The sequence below is a fragment of the Lampris incognitus genome, chromosome 20 (assembly GCF_029633865.1).
Source record: "Lampris incognitus isolate fLamInc1 chromosome 20, fLamInc1.hap2, whole genome shotgun sequence".
Taxonomy (NCBI): domain Eukaryota; kingdom Metazoa; phylum Chordata; class Actinopteri; order Lampriformes; family Lampridae; genus Lampris; species Lampris incognitus.
The window spans coordinates 5,147,485-5,171,597 of record NC_079230.1 but is presented as its reverse complement, the minus strand read 5'-3'; the positions used below and the strand labels follow the sequence as shown (position 1 = coordinate 5,171,597).

General features: G+C 44.4%; 2 protein-coding genes across 3 annotated transcripts; both read left to right on the top strand.

Moving 5' to 3' along the window:
- The first annotated feature begins 271 nt into the window (after positions 1-271).
- LOC130130960 (uncharacterized) lies at positions 272-22,188 on the top strand. Its single transcript, XM_056300823.1, has 5 exons — positions 272-397; positions 2,867-3,259; positions 8,630-9,022; positions 19,475-19,811; positions 22,044-22,188. Exons 1-5 carry the CDS (start codon positions 295-297, stop codon positions 22,186-22,188), a joined length of 1,371 nt encoding a protein of 456 aa, XP_056156798.1. The 5' UTR covers positions 272-294.
- Positions 9,084-11,065, top strand: LOC130130886 (gastrula zinc finger protein XlCGF57.1-like). Of its 2 annotated transcripts, none has more exons than XM_056300746.1 (2): positions 9,084-10,560; positions 10,645-11,065. In XM_056300746.1, the coding sequence occupies exons 1-2, from the start codon at positions 9,109-9,111 to the stop codon at positions 10,990-10,992; spliced, it is 1,800 nt and encodes a 599-aa protein (XP_056156721.1). In that variant the 5' UTR covers positions 9,084-9,108; the 3' UTR covers positions 10,993-11,065. The 2 variants fall into 2 exon arrangements, with proteins under 2 accessions (XP_056156721.1, XP_056156720.1); XM_056300745.1 differs by having other exon boundaries at positions 9,084-10,703; positions 10,788-11,065.
- Positions 22,189-24,113: the final 1,925 nt, after the last annotated feature.

Below are 24,113 nucleotides of genomic sequence, written 5' to 3'. Positions count from 1 at the left end.
CAGAAGAACTCAACTGAGTGTTATAAAATCTTGTTTCAGTTTCTTAGAGTAACTAATTTAATTAACAAGCTTTGAGGGTTTTTTTTGGGGGGGTGGCGTAAATAATTGGCATTCTGATCCAGTCCATACCAGCTGGTGGCGGTAATGTACCAATTCGTTGTTTACCAACAGCCAATAAACACGAAGAAGAAAATACGAAGAAGAAAAAGAAGTAGAAGAAGTCGTCGTAGTAGTCGCGTTTGTTGTCTTTTTCCGCGTCCAGTCGCGTCGCCTCGGTGAGCAGCCTTGCCAGCTATGGACATACGGAAGAGTGTCATGAGGAGTCCGCCTCAGCCCCCGTCCCCAGAACCTGGTTCGGCAGCATCAGCCAGTGAGCCGCGGCCAGAGGGTTTTTCAGGTTTGTGGATCCGCAGCTGTAACTTCGGCTAGTAGTAGTGAGTTGGAGAGGCGACGTCCCTAATATGGATTGCTGGCTAGCTAGCTAACGTTAGCTACCCGCGGGACGACCCGCAGATCTAGCTAGTAGTGATGTGCAGGAGCAGCTAGCTAGCTAGCTAGCTATTAGTGATGTGCAGGAGCAGCTAGCTAGCTAGCTAGTAGTGATGCGCAGGAGCAGCTAGCTAGTAGTGAAGTGCGGGTCGGGCGGGTTCGGGTAAGCTTGTTAGAAATTATCACGGGTTCGGGCGGTCGGTACAAAAACCAAAGTCATGGAATAGTTAAAACACTGCTACAGAATCTTCTGTCACCATAACTGCGCACTTTAACTGGCAGCTCGTGTCTCGTGCAGGCGATATAGCTGCTGCACGACGGAGCACGCGCACGCCAGAGCTTGTAGGGAGACTGCTGCTCTGACCCCAAAACCCTGCACACTCCCGCATCACCAGCTGAGCACGGTGTCTATGTCGCACTTCCATGCATGGCCAGGATTTCATTGTGGCCTGTTATTTATAGTTTCTCCATTATGTATCGTTTTGCCACCTATTCCACAGAAAGCATTAGTCTTGTATGAGAGCTGGTACAGAATTCTATGTTGTTTTTGTATGAAAGCTGTTTTTGATTTTAATATACCACAAAATGTTTTGTTTTTTTATTTTGGGGTTTGTTTTTTTATTTTGGGGTTTGTTTTTTTTGGTCTGAGGGATTCTGTAATCATTGTCCATAACGGGAAGATTTCGGCTGAAGTCTTTTGTTTATTTGTGAATGAGGGCAGCTTTTCATGCTATCAGTTGATTGCTGAAGTCTTGCTGAAGCCCGTGTTAATTTACAAGGATGCTACTTCAGGCACACTTGTTTCTTTTCTTGTCGCTGTGGTGGCCAGTGATACAGAGAAATTGCAAAAAAAGTCAATGAGACGAGGATCCTTCAAAACAAGACTTTTATTGACGTATCAACAAAGTGTGAGTCAGGTCTGCAGAGTGACTGAAAATCAGACAGAAGCCTCCCTGTCTTTATACCATTTACAAATCTAGTGAACAATCTACTGGCATCAGTCAATGTCCTGCTATTAATCGGGGACCTTGTTGATCAGGACATGTTGGCAGAGCAGGAGCCTCTCTATCGATGCAAGGATGACGTCAGGATGTCTTCAGTCATCCTCCTTTGACAGTCTAATGGTTGTCTTGATATGCTGCTGCTACTACTACTACTACTGCTACTACTGTTTCCTGCATAATAATGGTTACACTCACATGATGGAATGTCACTTATCATACTTTTGGGCATAAACAAGTTTATCTTCTACTAATGTTTTGTCCTGGTTATATGGCCTTGTGCTACTTGCCACAATTGCTCGTCACTCTAGTCACATGAAATGACAGATACCCACATGTGCCCTTACGTACTACCATATATTTCCCCCCTTTGAGGCCTACAAGGCCTCAACCTTGCTTTAAGACCTCTCTTTGTCCTTTCTTTACTTACACTTTCTTTTTCTTCCAACTTGACATGACACTCTCACTTTTGTTGTTATTATTCCTTACTATTTTTTTTCCTAAAGTGCTTTAAGCACTGTTAGAATCTCTACCTACAATCAGCCAGGATAATCTTTCTATCTTACTATCATATTATTCTTATTATTATAACATCATGAGAGACCATCGTTTCATCCACCATAATATTGTCCCTCGCCTTATCCACAAAATCCATAGTATTCTGAATGTGTTCATTATTGTTTAATAACGGGTTAAGCATAGATGTCAGAACCTTAGAGATGGTATAGGTCATTGAGTTAATCATACTATCAATAGCCCGTAATGGCACATCCTGTTTATGAATCGTAGGTAAATCATACAGACTAGGTGTAGTTTCCGCTGGGTATAATCTATCATACAAAATTCTTTCAAAAGCATTTACTGTTCTAACAGCTTCAGACAAACTATCAAGTTTCTTGTAACCACTATGTGGATCTTTCAGGGGCTCATAAATACTAGTTATGCCGCTAAGTAACGTCATGACTGTCACACGTCTAGTTTAATATTAAGAGGTTCTTTTTAATAAGTACATCGGTCGCGATTGTACAATGCTGTGATTGCAACTATTACCCAGTCCTTTGTTAATGGTACACATGGCCTTTGTAATGCTAGTTAATGGTCACAGCCATTTGTAGATGAAACCAGTCGTTAGTTTTTGTCATTATGCAACTGTGCTGGTTGTAAGGTTGGGGGATACCTGTAGTCAGTTGAGACTGACGAAGTTACTTAGATAAGTGATGAAATGTTCCTCCCACTGAACATTATGTCCAGATGAACTAATTAAACTTTCTGGGGTTTCCTTACCTGGATTATTGAGCATGCATCAAGATATTCAAGTTGTATTGCTCATAACTTAATTTAAAGCATCCAGTAATGCATTTTTTTCTCACCTCCAGACTTCTGGCAGCTCTTAGTTTCTAAGGAGGAGGTTCACTCTGTGAAGCAGGAGTGGCGCCCCATTTTTGGCCAGGAGGAGCCAGATCTCCCACACATTAAAGTGGAACAGGAGGAACTCTCGATCAGCCAAGAGGGAGAGCAGCTTCAAAAACAGGAGGAGGCTGATATCAAGTTTCCGATTACTCCTATCCCTGTAAAGAGTGAAAGTGATGAAGAGAAACCTCACTCCTCACAGCTTCATCAAAGCCAAACTGATCAGGAAAAACAGGTGGAGCCTTCAGACAGCATATCAACTAAACAGATGAAAACAGAACCTGATGGAGAGGACTTTGGACTGTCAGAACCAACCAGTAACCTAGATCAGGATGGTGATTTAGAACCAGCAAGTGATGGTGAGTCCATCCCTTCAGACTTCTGTGAAAGTGAGACATTGATGATGGCTGGAACAAAACTAGAGAACCTTGGTCCGGTTTAGATACAAAAGATAACAATGAAATAAGTCATCAGAGATCTATTGATAAAAAAAATGTTCACTTGCTCAGTCTGGGGTAAAGGGTTTTCTTAAAATAGAAATATGCAGGCACACATGGAAACACTTACAGGAGAGAAGCCATTTCGTTATACAGTCTGTGATAATGGGTTCAGTAGAAACGAAAATTTGAAAAAAACACATGAGAATACATACAGGAGAGAAGCCATTTACTTGCTCAGTCTGTGGTAGTGTCTCAAAGAGGAGAAATGAATAGACACATAAAAGCACATACAGGAGAAAAACCCTTTTGTTGCTCAGTTTGTGACAAAATGTTTTATCAAAGAAGAGAAATCCAGAGACACATGAGAACACATACAGGAGAGAAACCTTTTAGTTTCTCAGTCTGTGAAGAAGGGTTTAGTAGAAGCGATCATTTCAAGTCACGTGAGAATACATATGGGTGAGAAACCATTGACTTGCTCAGTTTTTGGCAAAAGGTTTTCTGAAAGAAGAGATGTGCAGACACACGAGAAAACATACAGGAGAGAACCCTTTCACTTGCTCGGTGTGTGGTAAAAGGTTTTCTCATAAAAAGAGTTATGCAGACACATGAAAATACATACAAATTAGAAAATCCCTGTTGGTGTCAAGATTGTGGTGAAGGGTCCTGCAAAAGAACTGTCAGACAAAACACATGATACAGAAGAGAAGAAAATTGGATTATTTGACTCATCTTGTGGAAAAAAAATTGTTCACATGCCATGATCAGATCATCATTTGAATTTGTGTACTTATGTCCTGTTCACACAGTACTAGTGTTACCTGAGGACCTCTAGTAAGTTGTAATATTTGCGGAAGCTGTCTGTGATCTCAATCCCTTGCAAATCGGCAATGTCCATAATTTGTAAATTAAAAATTCCAGCGCAAGTTATCTACCATATTTCAGCGAACACAGTTCATCTGATGATTGAAGATACATCCTAGGATGCACCGGGACACATCATCAGTGATGTTTCCCGGCGTCCTTGGGTGTTTCGGGTCTTCAACATCATACACCCTCTCTCAGGCAATTCCGGCCAGGGTTGATCAGGCCATGGCTTGTGTCCCAGCAGCATTGGCCCACAGATCACTCTTTCTGATTCAAAGCCATTGGGAGGCCCTCTGTCCAGCCTCAATGCAAGACTTGATGGCTTTCCTTTTAGCAGCCCCAGTGATGCCAAGTAGAGTGTAGCGCTTGCGCAGTAAGCGGCCAGCAAAGCCTCTACACCCCACTTCAATGGGCTCACAATGTGTCTTCCAGCCTCTGCAACTGTCTTCAGCACCTGGTCATGTCGCCAGCAGTAATGGCCCTCCTCCAGGGCTGATTGGCAGCTACTGAGGATGTGCTTGACTGAACTTTTTCCAGGGCACAGAGGACATGATGGAGAATCAATCTTGCCTCAGAGATGGAGATATGCTGGGCTAGGCAGAACATCATACTTAGAACTTGATTTGCTGCGGTTCTGCCTGCCAGATATCTGCCCATGATATCTTCCTCAACAGCACACCCTCCCACCTTGGCCATGCTCCCTGCTGCTGCTTGCCCACTATTCTGCTGGTCCTTTCCTCCTTGACACCTATCTGCACCTCCTCCAGGACTAGATGGCATTTGTCCTTGCCATGGGCCTTGTCATAGCGAGGTTGTGGGATGGCTTCTAGCCCTGCCCGTCCAGTTGCCAGTGTGCCCACCAATGCCCTGTGTCTCAGCCGAGACTCTCCTATCTCCAGGCCTTCCTCGGCTCTCCACTTCCTGCTTGTCTGTACCATAATGCCTGCTGATGCCACTCTAGAGTCCTTGAAGTGCTGGTATAGCAGTGCCTCTCTTGTGCGAGAAACCCTGAACTCCTCATCGAGGCTGCTGATAGGGAGCTGGAGTTTATTGGTCCTGCCATACAGTGCTGCACTACTAAGGCTCCGCGGCAGACCCAGCCATCTTCGGAGGTAGCTACTGATCCTCCTCTCCAAGGTCTCCACTGTCGACAGGGTAACCTCATAAACCAACATCGCCCAAAGGACTGATCAGCTGGGTGCCAACACCGGTGTGTTCTAGGCACCCATGGAACTCCAGGAATGCCACCTTTCTTTACCGAAGTATCAATGTAGGCATTCTTACGGAGGACGTCTGTCATCCTTCTGGATAGGACACTAAAGAAGATCTCCCCGCCATACTGACGAGTGAGATGGATCTGAACTGCTCCAGCTTGTTTGTGTTTTCTTCCTTTGGTATCTAGACTACCTCTGCCTGCCTCCACTCGTCTACTACATTCCCCCTGCGCCAAATCACCCACAGAATCTTCCAGAGGATACTGAGGAGCTCTGGGCAGTGCTTGTACACCTTATAGGGTACTCTACTGGGTCCTGGCGCAGAGCTGGCACTGGCTGCAGTAACTACCTCCAGCTCTCTGGTGTTGAACTCCACCATTGGCGCTGGTAAGTCCAAAAGGGCTCTGCGGGGCCCTAGCTCTTGCTCTCTATCAGGGTCACTCAAGAGTGTTCTGCAGAAAGTGATCTACCTCTTCTTTAGAGCAGGCAAGACAACTGCTTTTCTGCCCTAACAGCTTCTTGTGAATCCAAATGGATCAGCTATAAACACAGCACGCTTCGTGGCTCTCTCACTACACCGTCTCCTGTGCCTTTCTGCTCTGCGCAGGGTCATGAGCTTCTTCTTGATGATGTAACGGAGCTCAGCCAGTGTTGGTTTGTCCTCGGTTGCTACCTTGAACTGCCTTGCCAGTTTAAAGCTAAAGTCTAAGAGTCTAAAGCTCTTGCCGCAGTTGGTGGATCTTGTTTGCCCTTCGTTTCATGGTGTACTTGGGTCTGGTGGTCTTGCCCTCTTCAACACCAGACCTCTCTGGTACAAAACTGACAGGGATGGTTGTCATCGTCAGAAGTCGTCTGTCTGCGTCTCCCTTTGCTGTTGACATGAGGATTCTGGCCACTTCCTCATCAAATTGGCACCACTCTCTGCTGGCTTGCTGGAGGCCACTTAATTCGACTCTGCTGAACTATTCTGCTGTGAGCCAGAGAGCTTATTACATGGAGGTTCTGGGCTCTGTGGGGTGTCTCCGGGCCAGGCTCCTCCTGCATCTCACCAGGAGTGGATCTGGTGTGCTGCACTGCTCCCTTATATGCCAGGCATTTCATTTGGGCCTGATAGATTTTAAGGCCATGGTTGTTCTTGCAGACCTTGCTGCAAATGCATGTTCGGGTTGTCGTCATTGGTAATCTGTTCGCCAAAGTTGTCATCATTAGGTCCATCCTGTTGGGGTACTCACCCCCCCCCGGGCTCCCCTGGGTGTATATCTCAATTTGTGTATCTGTAGCTTATGTGGGTTCTTCCTAACGAAAGATGCAGGTTGGGCTGCTACTCCTTCCTGCCCCCGTTGCCGTCTTTCCGAGCTGTGAACTGTCTCTCCAGTCATCACCAATCTGTTCTTGGTGGTCACCCAGCCTTTTCCTGGGCGTCACTGGCTGAACCAGTTTGAATGATTAAAGATACATCCTGGGATGCACTGGGATACATCATCAGTGGTGTTAACTGAGGTCCTCGGGTGTTTAGGGTTTTTCAACATCAACATCTTGGGCGACCCAGCCAGGGTTGATCAGGCCCTGGCTTGTGTCCCAGCAGCATTAGTCCATGGATGACTGCTGACCCAAAGCTCTCTAGAGGCCCTCTCTGCAGCCTCCGTGGAAGACTTGATGGCTTTCCTTTTACCAGCCCCAGCAATGTCAAGTAGAGTGTAGAGCTTGCACAGTGAGCGGCCAGAAAAGCCTGTACACCCCTCATCAGTGGGCTCACAATGCGTTTTCCAGCCTCTCCTCTGGCACTAATCCGCCAGCTCTTGGCACTTGGACTGCTTCTACTCATTTGCCTCCTCTACTCAGTCCTCCCAGGTAACTGTCAGCTCTACAAAGAACACCTGTTTTGAAGAGGCTGATAATAGCATTATGTCTGGCCTCAGCGAAGTTGTCACAATGTGGTCTGGGAACTTGAGCTGCCCTCCCAAGTCGACTTGCAGCTCCTAGTATGATACAGAGGTGAGGAGACCAGCTGCTGATTTGGGCTTTGACTGAGGCTGCACACCAGCCCTGACAAAGGCAATGTTCCTCTGTCTGCAGACTTGCTTGTTGTTGGCCACAGCTTTGGAGATGGCCTCTGCAACTGTCTTCAGCACCTGGTCATGTCGCCAGCAGTAATGGCCCTTCCCCAGGGCTGATGGGCAGCTGCTGAGGATGTGCTCGAGTACCTTTTCCAGGGCATAGAGGACATGATAGAGAATCAATCTTGCCCCTGAGATGGATATGTTGGGCAAGACAGAACATCATACACAGCTTGTACCATGAACTTGATCCACTGAGGTTCTGCCTGCCAGATATCTGTCCATGATTTCTTCCTCTCTAGCGCACCCTCCCATCTTGTCCATGGTTCCTGCTACTGCTTGCCCACTATTCTGCTGGTCCTTTCCTCCTCGACACTTATACGCACCTCCTGCAGGACTAAATGGTATTTGTCCTTGCCGTGGGCCTTGTCATAGCGAGGTTGTGGGATGGCTCCTAGCCCTGCCCGTCCAGTTGCCACTATGCCCACCAAAACCCTGTGTCTCAGCCGAGACTGCTGTCTCCAGGCCTTCCTCAGCTCTCCACTTCCTGCTTGTCTGCACCATAATGTCTGCTGATGCCACTCTAGAGTCCTTGGAGTCCCGGTAGAACAGTGCCTCTCGTGCAAGAAACCCTGAACTGCTGATAGGGAGCTGGAGTTTGTTGCTCCTCCCATACAGTGCTACACTACTACGGTTGTGCGGCAGACCCAGTAGTTATACCGCTAAGTTGCGTCATGACTTTCACATGTCTGGTTTAATAGTAAGAGGTTCTTTTTAATAAGTACATCTGTCACGATTGTACAGTGCTGTGATTGCAACTATTCCCCAGTCCTCTGTTAATAGCCACATGGCCATTGCAATTCTAGTTAATGGTCACAGCAATTTGTAGATGAAACCAATCATTGGTTTCGATCATTATGCAACTGTACTGTTTGTAAGGTTGGGGGATACCTACAGTCAGTTGAGACTGACGAAGTTACTTAGATGAGTGATGAAACGTTCCTTCCACTAAACATTGTGTCCAGATGAACTAATTCAACTTTTTGGGATTTGCTTACCTGGATTATTGAGTATGCATCAAGGTATTCAAGTTGTTATTGCTCATAACTTCATTTAAAGCATCCAGTAATGCATTTTTTTCTCATCTCCAGACTTCCAGCAGCTCTTAGTTTCTAGAGAGGTGGTTCACTCTGTGAAGCAGGAGTGGAGCCCCAGTCTGGGCCAGGAGGATCCAGAACTACCACACATTAAAGTGGAACAGGAGAAGCTCTTGATCAGCCACAAGGGAGAGCAGCTTCAAAAACAGGAGGAGGCTGATATCAAGTTTCCAATTACTCCTGTCCCTGTAAAGAATGAAACTGATAAAGAGAAACCTCACTCCTCACAGCTTCATCAAAGCCAAACTGAGCAGGACAAACAGGTAGAGCCTTCAGACAGCACGTCAACTGAACAGATGAAAACAGAACCTGATGGAAAGGACTTTGGACTGTCAAGACCAGCCAGTACCCTAGATCAGGATGGTGATTTAGATTCAACTAGTGATGGTGAGTCCATCCCTTCAGACTTTTGTGAAAGTGAGACTGAAGACAGTGATGATGACTGGAATAAAACTAGAGAACCTCGGTCCAGTATGTATACAAAAGATAACAATGAAATAAGTCATCAGAGATCTACTGAGAAAAAAACGTTAACTTGCTCAGTCTGTGGTAAAAGGTTTTCTCAAGATATAGATATGCAGGCACATATGAGAACACATACAGGAGAGAAGCCATTTAGTTGCTCAGCCTGTGGCAAAAGCTTTTATCAAAGAAGAGATATGCAGAGACACATGAGAACACATACAGGAAACAAGCCATTCCCTTGCTCATTCTGTGGCAAAACGTTTTCTCAAAGAGGAGAAATGCAGAAACACACAATAAGACATACAGGAGAGAAACCGTTTAGTTGCTCAGTCTGTTGCAAAAAGTTTTATCAAAGAAGAGATATGCAGAGACACATGAGAACACATACAGGAGAGAAGCCATTCACTTGCTCAGTTTGTGGTAAAGGGTTTTCTCAAAGTGGAAACATGCAGACACACTTGAGAACACATACAGGAGAGAAGCCATTTCGTTGCACCACCTGTGGTAATGGGTTTAGTAGAGGCGAAAATTTGAAAAAACACATGAGAATACATACAGGAGAGAAGCCATTCACTTGCTCAGTTTGTGGTAAAAGGTTTTCACAAAATGGAAATATGCAGGCACACATGAGAACACATACAGGAGAGAAACCCTTTGTTTGCACAGTCTGTGGTAGTGCGTTTTCTCGAAGAGGAGAAATGAATAGACACATGAAAACACATACAGGAGAAAAACCCTTTAGTTGCTCAGTTTGTGGCAAAAGGTTTTATCAAAGTAGAGATATGCAGAGACACATGAGAACACATACAGGAGAGAAACCCTTTATTTGCACAGTCTGTGGTAGTGCGTTTTCTCGAAGAGTAGAAATGAATAGACACATAAAAACACATACAGGAGAAAAACCCTTTAGTTGCTCAGTTTGTGGCAAAAGTTTTTATCAAAGTAGAGATATGCAGAGACACATGAGAACACATACAGGAGAGAGACCGTTCAAATGCACAGTCTGTTTTAAAGGGTTTAATAGAAGCGGAAATTTGAAGACACATATGAGAATACATATGGGTGAGAAACCATTTGCTTGCTCAGTCTGTGGCCAAAGGTTTTCTCAAAGACGATATATGCAGACACACATAAGAACACATACAGGAGAGAAACCTTTCACTTGTTCGGTTTGTGGTAAAGGGTTTTCTCAAAAAAGACTCATGCAGACACACATGAGAACGCATACAGGAGAGAAGCCATTTAGTTGCTCAGTCTGTGGTAAAGGGTTTTCACAAAATGGAAATATGCAGGCACACATGAGAACACATACAGGAGAAAAACCATTTAGTTGCTCAGTCTGTGGTAAAGGGTTTTCTCAAAAAAGAGTGATTCAAACACATATGAGAATACATACAGGAGAGAAACCTTTCACCTGCTCTGTTTGTGGTAAAGGGTTTTCTGAAAATGGAAATATGGAGGCACACATGAGAACACATACAGGAATGAAGCCATTTAGTTGCACAATCTGCGATAAAGACTTTTCTCAAAAAAAACTTTTGCAGATACACATAAGAACACATACAGGAGAGAAACCTTTTAGTTGCACTGTCTGTGACAAAGGGTTTAGTAGAAGCGATCATTTGAAGTCACATGTCAGAATACATATGGGTGAGAAACCATTTGCTTGCTCAGTCTGTGGCAAAAGGTTTTCTCAAAGAAGAGATGTGCAGACACACATGAGAACACACACAGGAGAGAAACCTTTCACTTGCTCGGTGTGTGGGAAAAGGTTTTCTCATAAAAGAGTTATGCAGACACACATGAAAATACATACAAGGGAGAAAATCGGAATTGGTGTCAAGATTGTGGTGAAGGGTATCTGCAAAAGAACTGTCAGACAAAGTACATGACATCACAGAAGAAAATGGGATTAGTTGGCTCATCTTGTGAAAAAAAAAAGTTCACATGCCATGATCAGATCATGATTTGAATTTGTGTACTTATATCCTATTTGCACGGTATTAGTGTTACCTGGGGACCTCGAGTAATTTGTAATATTTGCGGCGGTCATTGTGATGTTAATCCTTTGCAAATCGGCAATATCCATAGTTGGTAAAGTAAACATTCCAGTGCAAATTATCTACCATATTTCGGCGAACACAGAGGTCATCTGATAATATTAGTGTGAATCAGCATCTGTTATTTGGGGTGTTTTTTTAGTAAGGTTTTTTTTATTTTCTTTGCACTATGGTTGCAAATTTCATGCATTTTCCTTAACCAATAGCTGAACACGTTAACAATCAATAGTCGTTAATCATTAACCCCCCCCCCAAAATAAATTAATAAGATACAAAACGCACATGTTTTTCTCAGTTTAAGTTTTAGTACATAAAAAGGAAAATTAAAAAAATAATCAGAGTCCGATTCTGAGCCTCTCCACAATAAACTTACACAGTCAGGAGGAGTGACTTGTGAGCGCAGAAAATACATTTCTATTTCTCGGTACTATGACCACTACTTCTTCTATTGCACCGATAGTTTGGGTGGTATAAAAGTTAATTACGCAGTATATGAGCTCCGTAGAAATGATACAGAAATGAAACATACGTTGTTGGTTAATACGTTTTTAATCGGTTAAATTCTTAACGGCAATTAACCAACTATCGGTTAATCATTAACATCCCTACCCTGCACCTCTTTCCTGCCTCTTTCCTAGTTGAGAATTATAGAGGCTGCACTAGAAATATTAAATGAATGTTTTGACAAGATTTTGGATGCAAATTTAGGAGACTCATCTTGATATTTTTAAGGGTACTGACCAAATGACATTGGTACTGTCTAGTACATATTGATGTTAGCTCAATCAGTGCCAAATTTCTGTATCTTGCAAGTGGATTGTTTTGTAAATTAAAATAAATATTGATAAGATTCCTTATGAGCCTTTCAAAAAATCCTTTCTAGTTTACCACTTGTTGTAAATGCGCATCTAGGTGAGAGAGTATAGTTGGAGAGAAAGAGAGAGCGAGCAGTCAATCTTCAGAGAGTCAAAGAGAGAGCAGTCAATCTTTGTTCCAACCCTCACCTATGGTCATGAGCTTTGGGTAGTGACCGAAAGGTTGAGATCGCAGATACAAGTGGCTGAAATGAGTTTCCTTCGTAGGGTGTCTGGGCTCAGCCTTAGAGATAGGGTGAGGAGCTCGGACCTCCGGAGGGAGCTCGGAGTAGAGCCGCCGCTCCTTCGCATCGAAAGAAGCCAGTTGAGATGGTTCAAGCATCTGATCAGGATGCCTCCTGGGCATTTTCCTTTGGAGGTTTACTGGGCACGTCCAACTGGGAGGAGACCCCGGGGTAGACCCAGAATGCGCTGGAGGGGCTACATGTCCAATCTGGCCTGGGAACACCTTGGGATCCCCCAGGAGGAGCTGGAGGGCGTTGCTGGGGAGAGGGACGTCTGGAGTGTCCTGCTTAGCTTGCTGCCACCGCGACCCGACCCCAGAAAAGCGGCTATAGATGAGAGAGCGAGACTACATTATCCCTCCCTTAAACCTACAGCTTGTTCAAGTCTAATTGGGAAGGGCAATGGGGAGCTGAAAATTGTTTATCTGTTTTTTGTTTGTTTTTTAAAAAAATTTAAATCCACTTTTTTCCCCCAACCCCACTGCAGTAAGTAACCTCGCTGCTACGACTCCTAGATCAGCATATCACATGTGCTTCCTCTGAGGTACACGACAGCTTTGCCCTGGTGACTGTGACAGGCTGGAGGTTGCAGGGACGGGTTTGGTAGGGGAGCGAGAGGTAGGGCGGGCTTTTATTTGACATGCATGAAGAGTTAATCCCATCTCCACACAAGACAGGAGTGCTTTCCTTTTTAAAGTATAACTTTCTCACCCCACCATATGATGGAGACATTAATGGTGTGTTTACATTAAATACATTCTCGTTTTTATTAGGACAATGACGTGAATTGATCAGTTCAAACCTCATTCCTTCTCTGAACTGTGCCGAGTGGCGGTAACCTTCTCTCACTCCTTTAAATATAACTCCGTGTTTCTGTACATGTCTGAAGTGATTTAATTAATTGTTTAACCCTCTAGTGAACCAACTAATATTACTCAGCAAACAAGTCCATCAACAAATATCTAACTCCCATGACTGTGTCCCTCTAATTGACTGCAATACTGATTTGAGATTTTAACTGCATTCCTGCCATGTATACTGCCACCTAGTGACCATATGTGGTTAGATCTCTCTGGTCAAACTATATTCTGTTAACTTACCAGTCTCTTTTTCATTTTATTTTATTGATGTTATCCAGTTAGTCATCTCATAAGGTTTTATTTTTATCATATGATAATCAATGAGATGTTCATTAGCTTCTGTTCATCTGCTAATAGTGTAGGAACAGTATAGTATAGTGTTGTATATGTAGGAATGGTGTAGGAACATCTTGCTAGTAATCAGTCGATGAGTATTTAATGTGATGGAATGATTACTGTTTAATTGTATGTTCTCTTGGTGTTTTTTGCAGTACACAGTAATATACTACCCATGTTTAGAATCACTATCGGTTGACCATGGTGTGAAACTGGGTATGTATTACCTGTGTGTGTATAGTCTAAATCAAATAATCCTCTCTCCTAAGATCATGGAATGAATATCGATGAGGAGGTGGATCTCGACTCTGGTGCAAAAGGTATTCATCCTTCCTGTGACAATCCCAGAAAAGAAGGACATGTAAAGCCGGTCCGGCCTTTGTCCTTAAGTTTTAGTCTTTTTCAAGTCCTTTGCCATTTCCAAAGTTTTTTTTTTAAAAGTCCCCCCCCCCCCTTGTTTTTCTCTCACCAAGCTGTGCACATCTCAGCTTATTTTTCTCCTTTTTTTGAAGGAGCCTCATTTTTGTATCTCCCTTCAAATGAGTAAGTCGAGCTCTGTTAAATGTTTCTACTAGAAAGAAAGCCTCACGTGGGATTTTTGAAAGTTTTATCGTCCGGCCAACAAAACTACTTTCAGATTATTTCAACTGAGTCGGATCAGTTAAATTCTGCATAGCAGATTGCTATTTGACTCTTGACCAGATGGACCAACGCCTGATTGTCGCCAAAGACCACTCTTAAGAGGCTCGCTTACTGGCATTTAACTGTTGCCAAGAGACTCAGGCTGATCCGGCCCAGGGTTCGCTACATACCACACATAGCGAATATGACACCGTTGCCGGGTAACCTCGGCTTCTCTGTGGGAAATCCTCGCCCGGAAGTCACGTATCATCCGGCGCTGACCACAGCGACCTCCAGCTGAACGGCATCATCTCTGCAGCGATGCTCCATTCAAAGTAGGCTCGAGTCAAATCTGCTGCCTTTGATAAGAGCTGATGTCAAATAGCAATCTGAAATCTTACTTTTTAGCCTTAGAGAGATTTTAGTCGTTTCATAGCACCCCGCCTTCTCCGGTAGTTCTGAAATCACCTACTAAGCTGCACCATCGCCAAATTAAGTGATATCTAGTATTTTACCAGTTGAGTCATTTCACTCACTTATTGGATTCTGATTTTCCATTTATGTCTATTATCGTTGCCTCATTTATTCATCTGCTCATTCATTCATTTATCCATTGATTCAGTTATTCCATTTTTGGTGGGCATCCAGCCGTTAATAAATGCCCGTGCGTGTGGGTAGCGTAGCAGTCTATTCTGTTACCTACCAACACAGGGATTGCTGGATTGAATCTCTGTGTTGCCTCCAGCTTAGTCGGGCGTCCCTACAAACACAATTGGCTGTGTCTGCAGGTGGGAAGCCGAATGTGGGTGTGTCCTGGTTGCTGCACTAGCGCCTCCTCTGGTCGGTCAGGGTGCCTGTTCGGGGGGCGGAATCCACTCTGTGTATAAGTGTAGTTCACTCATTTCTGGTTTCTACTGCTGTAGTCATACCTGTTTGTTGGCGTGTGCTATTAACAGTGGCATATTTTTCACGATGCCTGCAGGATTTACCATGGATAAATGTCAACCACATGCACACAACTGTCGACAAACTTTCACCTGCACCTACCAGCAAATGGGTGACAAGTTTCAAGTTGTACATATCAAGCCACACTGACTACCACCCCATTGCATTGACTCCCATCATCATGAAGTGCTTTGAGAGGCTGGTCATGAAGCACATCAAGTCCAGCCTCCCCTACACTCTGGACCCTCTCCAGTTTGCATACCACGCTAACTGCTCCATTGAAGATGCCATAACCTCTGCTCTTCATGCAGGCCTGTCCCACCTGGAGAGAAAGAAAAGCTATGTAAGGATGTTGTTCATTGACTTTAGCTCAGCTTTTAACACAATCATACCACAAAACCTGATTGAAAAGCTGAGCCAGCTGGGCCTTAACACCCCCCACTGCAACTGGGTGCTGGACTTCCTCACAGGGAGGCCACAGTCAGTGCAAATTGGCAAGCTCTCCTCCAGGACCATCACACTGAGCACCAAAGCCCCACAGGGCTGTGTGCTCAGTCCGCTCTTGTTCACCCTGCTGACTCATGACTGCACAGCATCATCCACCTCCAACCTCAATTTAAAGTTTGCTGATGATACCACAGTGGTAGGTCTCATCGGCAACACCGATGAATCACCATACAGAGCGGAAGTGGATCAACTGGCAGTGAGGTGCAAAAACAACTACCTCTCCCTAAACATAGGAAAAACTAAGGAGATCATTATTGACTTTAGAAAGACCAGCACCCACCATACCCCTCTGACCATCAATGGTACGGACGTGGAGAAAGTCAGCAGTGTTCGGTTCCTGGGAGTTCACGTCACAGAGGACCTCTCCTGGTCCTCACATGTCACTGCGCTCTCCAAGAAGGCCCAGCAGCGTCTTCACTTCCTGCAGCATCTGAAGAAGGTGAGTCTCCCCCCCATCCATCCTCACCACATTCTACAGAGGCACCAGAGAGCATTCTGACCAGCTGTATCACTGTCTGGCATGGGAACTACAAGGCCTCCGACCGCAAATCCCTACAGCGGATGGTGAAAACAGCTGGACAGATCATAGAAATTGCTCTCCCATTCATCCAGGCCATCTTTGACGCACGGTGCACCCGGAAGGCTCTTAGCATTGTGAAGGACCCCACTCACCTGTGATGTTCAGTATTAGGGGAATACACCTTTAAGGACACAGGGAGTTATGGGATAGTAAACAGAGCAGCCACGGGAGCGGGAAGGTAGATGAGAGTCAGTCGGATTATGTGCACGTTATGCACCAAGCGAAATAAACATGCCGAAGTTCCATGGCTAATTCAGAAAGGGTGTTATCATCTGTGAGAGTGAAAAGTAGGTCATTACATCACCCTCCCCACATCCACTCCACCCTCCTACCCTCTGGCAGGAGGTACCGGAGCAGCCGTGCTGCCTCCACCAGACTATGCAACGGTTTCATTCCTCAGGCTGTGAGGTTCCTCAACAGCCTGAACACTTGGACCTTCCACAAAATGACTGACCGTCTTACTCACTGTCTGTGTCAAGTGTGCTTGTGGTGTTTAGGTCTGTGAAGTAATTCTTATTTTTAATGCACTTTTTGTTTTTAATATTTATTGTGTTATTTGTTTTTATGTGGCACTGAGGTCCTTGTGAAAGGTAACTTCATTCCCTTGTATGTATGAGACATGCGTATAAGGCAATGACAATAAAAGCAGTCTTAAGTTATGTCCACAGTTATGAGGATGAGGATCCTCATAATTGTGGACATAACTTGATATGAAACTGGTGTGACTGCTGCAGTAGAAACCGGAAGTCAGTGGACTACAGTTATGCACAGAGCCGATAGCATGATCCTCCCACGCGCTAAGCCGCTCCCCTGGCGAAACTCCTCACTGTCAAGTGAAAAGAAACGGCTGGCAACTCCACCAGTGTCGGAGGAGGCATGTGGTACTCTGCAGCCCTCCCTGGACCGGTAGAGGGGGTGGGACAGCTCAGAAGAGTGGGGTAATTGGCCGGATACTGGGGAGAAAAGGCAGGGGGGATACCCCCCCAAAAAAATGCCCCTTTTATTGAAAGTCATTGTATGTATGTATCTCTAAAGTAAAAACAGAAATCCCTGTTATCACGAATTTACAGTTTCAGATCTGAAACTGATTAATTTGGTTCATTTTCATTTCCTACGTCGTAGCTGGTGCAGTAAATTTACAACGAGAGTATAATTATATTGTGGCTACTATAACTACTTAGAATTAACCTAATGGTCAAGTTGGAGCTCTAAAGTGGATGTTGAACGTCACATTACTGGAGAAAATAACATCATATAGTCAACTGAGAGAAAGAAGCCTGCCATGAATTCCTTCAGTTGAACAAATTCTCTACTTGACAAGACTTTTCTTGAGACGTGAGTGAGAGTACAATAAATTAATATTACCCGTACACTTCACTGGCGGACCATAGTCATGTGTTTTTCTCCTTCTCCAAAATTAGCTGAGTTCTGGTCCTGTTTCTTTAAGATGACAGAAGTCCTCAATATTGCGCTAGATCCCTGCCCATTGATAGCCACCTTTGGGGTACCCCTGTACCAGCCAGTCTTACCAAGAACAATTCTGACGTTGTTGCCTTTGCCTCACTCATTGCCCGTAGACGCATGCTGTTACAGTGGAAAAGCCCAAATCCACCGTCCACTACCTACTGGTTAGACGATGTAACGTCATTTGTCCCGTTAGAGAGGTTGAAGTGCTCCTTAAGAGGCTCAACTGCTAAGTTCTACAAAAGATGGCAGCCTGTTACCTCACATGTCAATTCCCTTACCTCTCTGGACCCCAACTCGTTATCCGTGAATCCCTCCCTTGTGGTGGGCATCCCGAGCATCCTTTTTATTGCACCGATCCCTCTTTTATTTTATTTCATTTGATCAACTCTCTGTATGTGCATGTGTCTTACTTATTCAGTTCTCTGTGTGCATTCTCTCTTCTTCCATTTTCTCTGACAGTTTGGGATGGGTGGGGGGTCGGAACAGGTGGGTGGGGGGTCGGAACAGGGTTTTGTTGTAGTTCTGTTCTATATAACACACAAAAAGGGGGGGGGTGCTGTGAAACACTGATCTGTTCTTTGTGTCCAACATATATAACACTGGTTTCCAATAAAAAAGTTATTAAAATGAAATGATAAGGGATCATATTGCTCTCGTTATTGTTGTTGTGCCTAGGAAACTTAAGTTCATTAATGTGGCGCTAACGTGATTTTATTTTGAAATAATTTGTGTCATGAAACGCATTACTGTGGGTAACATTCTGAGTCATTTTGGATATTTTCCACGAAACTAATTGTGTGGACAAAATAAAGTTGTATTCAAATGAATGGTGTTTCTGCATATCTGTCCAGCTGTGTTTAGATAAAACCCTTCGTTATGGCAAAGACTCATTTTCCCCACATGGCCTCTACATTGTGAAGGGCGTTCATGTTGGGGGACAAAACTATATGTGATGGGTGACACGGATTCAGAAGCAATGGCAGAGTAATACGTAGCACATCGATCTGCCATCTGCACCCAGAATGCAATTTGTGTGGTGAAATCCATCCCCCCCGGAACATGGCGAGCATTTCATGGGGTGAACGGGGTTCTGCGGATCGGAGCAGGGACCTACAACCAGCCTGTGGCCATTCTGGCAAGCGTGCAGAGCTTGAAAATATAACTGACTGACACACCAGACCCTTTTATCACCTATGTCACGCATAGAACACGCCTTAGTCGAGCGGTCAGCGCTGTCTCCCGCGGTGTGGGCGACACGGCCCAGCTCTTATTTTTGCTGCCAAAATGCGCGCGCATACTAAATCAGTTGATCACTGTTTACCGACTGTAAAAGGGTCTCTATATATGTAGGCTACCCACTTTCTGTAATTGCTGTGCGTTATTTGAATGTCTACTTGTACTGAATTTAAGTAAACCAAGCTAGAGATGTTAGCTAAGTTGGTTATCCGGCAGCCATTAGCGTCTTGTGTGTCCAAAGCTGCATGTATGGCTTTTTGCTACCTAGCATGAGCTAGCTGGCTAAGTGGGTGGCTAAACTCATGCTGCCTTCCAGTCATGTCGGAGAAGTTGTCTTTATGAGATGAGCGCATCTGATGTCCCAAAAGTGTCATAATTAAACTTGTATAGCCCTAAAATCACAATTTAGTCCTAATGAAAACTTTGTAAACTATTGACCACGATAACAGGTATGGAGCAGGACATGGGACAATTTTGAAGTTTAAATACACTCCCAGTCTCAAAGAAATACAAGTCTTACAAGCCTATAAAGTAACTGGCATGGCCTTGGCTTGGAGCAGGCCATATCATTTTAAAAAACAATAGGTCAACAGAAGAAAAAAATGTATGGCTCAAAACTTCATTTAAAGCATCTAGTCATGTATATTTTTCTCTCACCTGCAGACTTCCAGCAGCTCTTAGTTTCTAAAGAGGTGGTTCACTCTGTGAAGCAGGAGTGGAGCCCCAGTCTGAGCCAGGAGGAGCCAGATCTCCCACATATTAAAGTGGAACAGGAGAAACTCTTGATCAGCCAAGAGGGAGAGCAGCTTCAAAAACAGGAGGAGACTGATATCAGGTTTCCATTCCCTCCTGTCCCTGTAAAGAGTGGAAGTGATGAAGAGAAACCTCACTCCTCACAGCTTCATCAAAGCCAAACTGAGGAGGACAAACAGGTAGAGCCTTCAGACAGCAATTCAACTCAAGAGATGAAAACAGAACCTGATGGAGAGGACTTTGGACTGTCAGAACCAGCAAGCAACCTAGATCAGGATGGTGATTTAGAATCAACTTGTGACGGTGAGCCCCTGCCTTCAGACTTTTGTGAAAGGGAGACCGAAGACAGTGATGACTGGAACAAAACTAGAGAACCTCGGTCCGGTGTGGATACAAAAGACAACAATGAAATAAGTCAACAGAGATCTATTGAGAGAAAACCGTTTACTTGCTCAATGTGTGGTAATGGGTTTTCTCAAAAGGTAAACATGCAGAGACACATTAGAACACAGACGGGAGAGAAACCATTCATGTGTTCAGTTTGTGGTAAAGGATTTTCTCAAAGACGATGTGTCCAACTACACATGAGAACACATACAGGAGAGAAGCCATTCGCTTGCTCAGTTTGTGGTAAACGGTTTAGTAAAAACAAAACATGTGCAGAGACCCATACAAATACATACATGAGAGAAAACCCCTGGAGGTGTCAAGACTGGGGTGTAGGTTTTCGGCAAAAGAACTGTAAGACAAAACACACAACATATCAAAGAGAAGAACATTTGATTACCTGGCTCGTGTTATGATCTGATCATTTAAATTTGTGTACGGAGGACTAAACTAGTGGTCAAGTTGGAGCTCTAAAATGGATGTTGAATATCACATTATTGGAAAGAACATTTTATAGTCAACTGAGAAAAGCCTGCCATGAATTTATTCAGTTTCAGATTCTGTACTGGACAAGACTTTTATGAGACATGAGTGAGAGTACAGTAATCAACTATCCACTGAAATTGTGATTAAGTCAATGTTATTTCTTGAAGTAAATTAAAGGCAATAAATTCTCCATCTGTATCTAAATTGCATTTTGTGTGGTGAAATCCATTTCCTGAAACACATGGCAAGCATTTCATGGGATGAACGGGGTTCTGCGGATCGGAGCAGGGGCCTACAAACAGCCTGTGGCCATTCTCACAAGCATGGATATCTTGAAAATATAATCGACTGACACAATATGTAAGCTACCCTCTTTCTGTAAATTGCTGTGCATTATTTGAATGTCTACTTGTACTGAATTTAAGTAAACCAGGGGTGGCTAACCATGTGCCACGGAGAGCCATGTCTATGCAGGGTTTCATTCCAGCCGGGCTCCACACCAGGTGATTTCACTGATTAGCAACCCTTCAATCAAAGAGGAAGAATGTAGTATCAGTGAAATCACTCTGTTCCATCGCCTACCAACACAGGGACTGCCAGTTCAAATCCCCGTGTTACCTCCGGCTTGGTCGGGTGTCCCTACAGACACAATTGGCCGTGTCTGCAGGTGGGAAGCTGGCTGTGGGTATGCTGCACTAGCGCCTCCTCTGGTCATTCGGGGCACCTGTTCAGGGGGGAGGGGGAACTGGGGGGAATAGTATGATCCTCCCACGTGCTGCGTCTGCTGGTGAAACTCCTCACTGTCAGCTGAAAGGAAGCGGCTGGCGAATCCACATGTATTTGAGGAGGCATGTGGTAGTCTGCAGCCCACCCTGGATCGGCAGAGGGGGTGGGGCAGTGACCGGGACGACTCGCAACAGTGGGGTAATTGGCCAAGTACAATTGGGGAGAAAAAGGGTTAAAAAAAATCAAAACAACAAAAAAAGTAACATCCACATGAACACCAGGACGCAGGGTTTCCCAGCAGAACACTGCCCAGAGCACCACGCTCCCTCTCAGGCTGGCCTCCTTCCTATAGAGCATCCTGGTGCCACCTCTTCCCCAGGTAAATGACGCACACGCACCCAGCCGTCCACGTGATGTAAAAGAAAACGTGATTCATCAGACCAGGCCACCTTCTTCCATTGTTCCATGGTCCAGTTACGACGCTCACGTGCCCATTGTAGGCACTTGCATTGGTGGACAGGGGTCATCGTGGACACTGACTGGTCTGTGGCTTTGAGGCCCCATACGCAGCAAGCTGTGATGCACTGTGTGTTCTGACACCTGTCTGTCATAGAAGCATTAACTTCTTCAGCAATTTCAGCTACAGTAGCTGTTCTGTGGGATCGGACCAGACGAGATAGTAGTGATGCACGGGTTGACCCACAATCTGCCTGGCGGGTTCGAGTAAGCTTACTAGGAAATATCACAGGTTCGGGCGGGCAGGTCAAAAAGGGACAAAGCAGCACTCCGAGTAAGTAATAGAGAACTTACAGAAACACTGCGTGCAACAGGCCGGGCTGTGCATTACTAGTCCACCACCCCACCCCCACCCCCTCTTCAGGAAGCTGAAGGGAACCAGTGTCTACGTGAATGAGCGATTGACCAAGAAAAATGCGAACATTGCCAGTAAGGCGCGCGTGCTAAGGAAGCGGAAAATAAATTCAATCGACGTGGACGACCAACTGCAAAGTTTTCAGCAAGCTTAACGGAACAGCAGAGATGCTCTACATCAGAGAGATCACAGAACTGCACAAGTACCAGTAACTACAAGCAAGCAAAGTAATGAACATGTTTGACTATGTACTATATTGGACTATTGGGCACTAAAACTCGTGAACCTTGAACAAGACACCGACCCTGACATTAAGTTCTTCAATAACCTAAACAATACTTGTTGTTATCACATTGAAGAACTATTTAACAAAATATTAATTCAGAGAATGGTTTGTCAATCAGTCACTTTAACAGTATAAGTCTATATGCAAACTTTCAAAACATAAAAGAATATTTAAATCTATTCAAGAAACTGTTCAATATCATAGCGATATCTGAGACCCGGCTCAACGACGAGAAAGAAGTGGATTTTGAGATGGATGGATATGCCTTAAATTACATGAATAGGAAGAACAAGAAAGGAGGTGGTATGGCTCTATATAGTATGTAGACAGAAACCGCAATCATAAGGTAGCAGAAAACACGTCTACAACTATTGATGATGTAATGGAATGCATCATCATTGAAATTTACATGGACAAAATGAAAAATGTAATTGCTCGTTGTGTGTACAGAGCACCTGGATCCAGCGTTGAAATATTCAGGGAATGCATGGAAGAAATGTTTGCCTGGTCAGATCAGAAGGTTATGTTTAGTGGTGGGGATGTTAATATAGATTTGCCGAATCCCAACAAGCACAAATTGACTGGCGAGTTTATCAATGCAATGTATAGCATGAATAACATCACACTGTGCCACTCTAATAGACAACATATTCTCAAATAATATGGACAACAATATAGTGAGCGGGTTGTTAACGAAATATATAAGTGACCACTTGCAGGGTTTTGTGCTCTATGGCTGTGATTATGTGAAGGCAAAGGAAGACAAGATGATTAATAAATACAGGAGAGTGAGGATGGAGGAAGCCATGGGTGCATTTAGAAATGATTATTAGAACAAAATTGGAAAAAGGTATACGTATGAGGAAAATGACTTTGACAAAGCCTATAATACATTTCTCAGTATATTTATAACACAATACGACAAAAACCGCCAGATAAAACACATCAGGAAGCAAAACTATGAGGATAGACCATGGATTACAAAGGGACTGCAAAATGTCTGAAAAAAAGAATGCTCTTTATAGACAGTTCATAAAATGTAGACCAGCAGAGGCAGAAAACGGATTCAGAATATATAAAAATTAATTAATTAATATTATCAGAGCGTTTGCAACGGTGATGGATAGGTTGACGGACGAGATCAGGCGTGGCACTGACGTGTGAGGATATGTATGAGGGAAGTGTGGCAGTGGTGGGGTGTGTGGTTGGAGTGACAGATGGGTTTAAGGTGGAGGTGGGATTACATCAAGGATCGGCTCTGAGCCCTTTCCTGTTTGCAGTGGTGATGGACAGGTTGACGAACAAGATCAGGCAGGAGTCTCCGTGGACAATGATGTTTGCGGATGACATTGTGATCTGTAGCGAGAGTAGGGTGCAGGTGGAGGAGAGCCTGGAGAGGTGGAGGTATGCACTGGAGAGAAGAGGGATGAAAGTCAGCAGGAGCAAGACAGAATACCTATGCATGAATGAGAGGGAGGACAGCGAAATGGTGAGGATGCAAGGAGTAGAGGTGATGAAGGCATACGAGTTTAAATACTTGGAGTCAACTGTCCGAAGTAATGGGGAGTGCAGGAGGGAGGTGAAGAAGAGAGTGCAGGCAGGGTGGAGTGGGTGACGGAATACCTATGCATTGAATGTATTTGTGATTTTAAACCAGTTTAATTATGACACCGTTGGGACATCAGATGCACTCATCTCATAAAGACAACTTCTCCAACATGACTCGAAGGCAACATGAGTTTAGCCACCCAGTTAGCCAGCTAGCTCATGCTTGGGAGCAAAAAGCCATACAC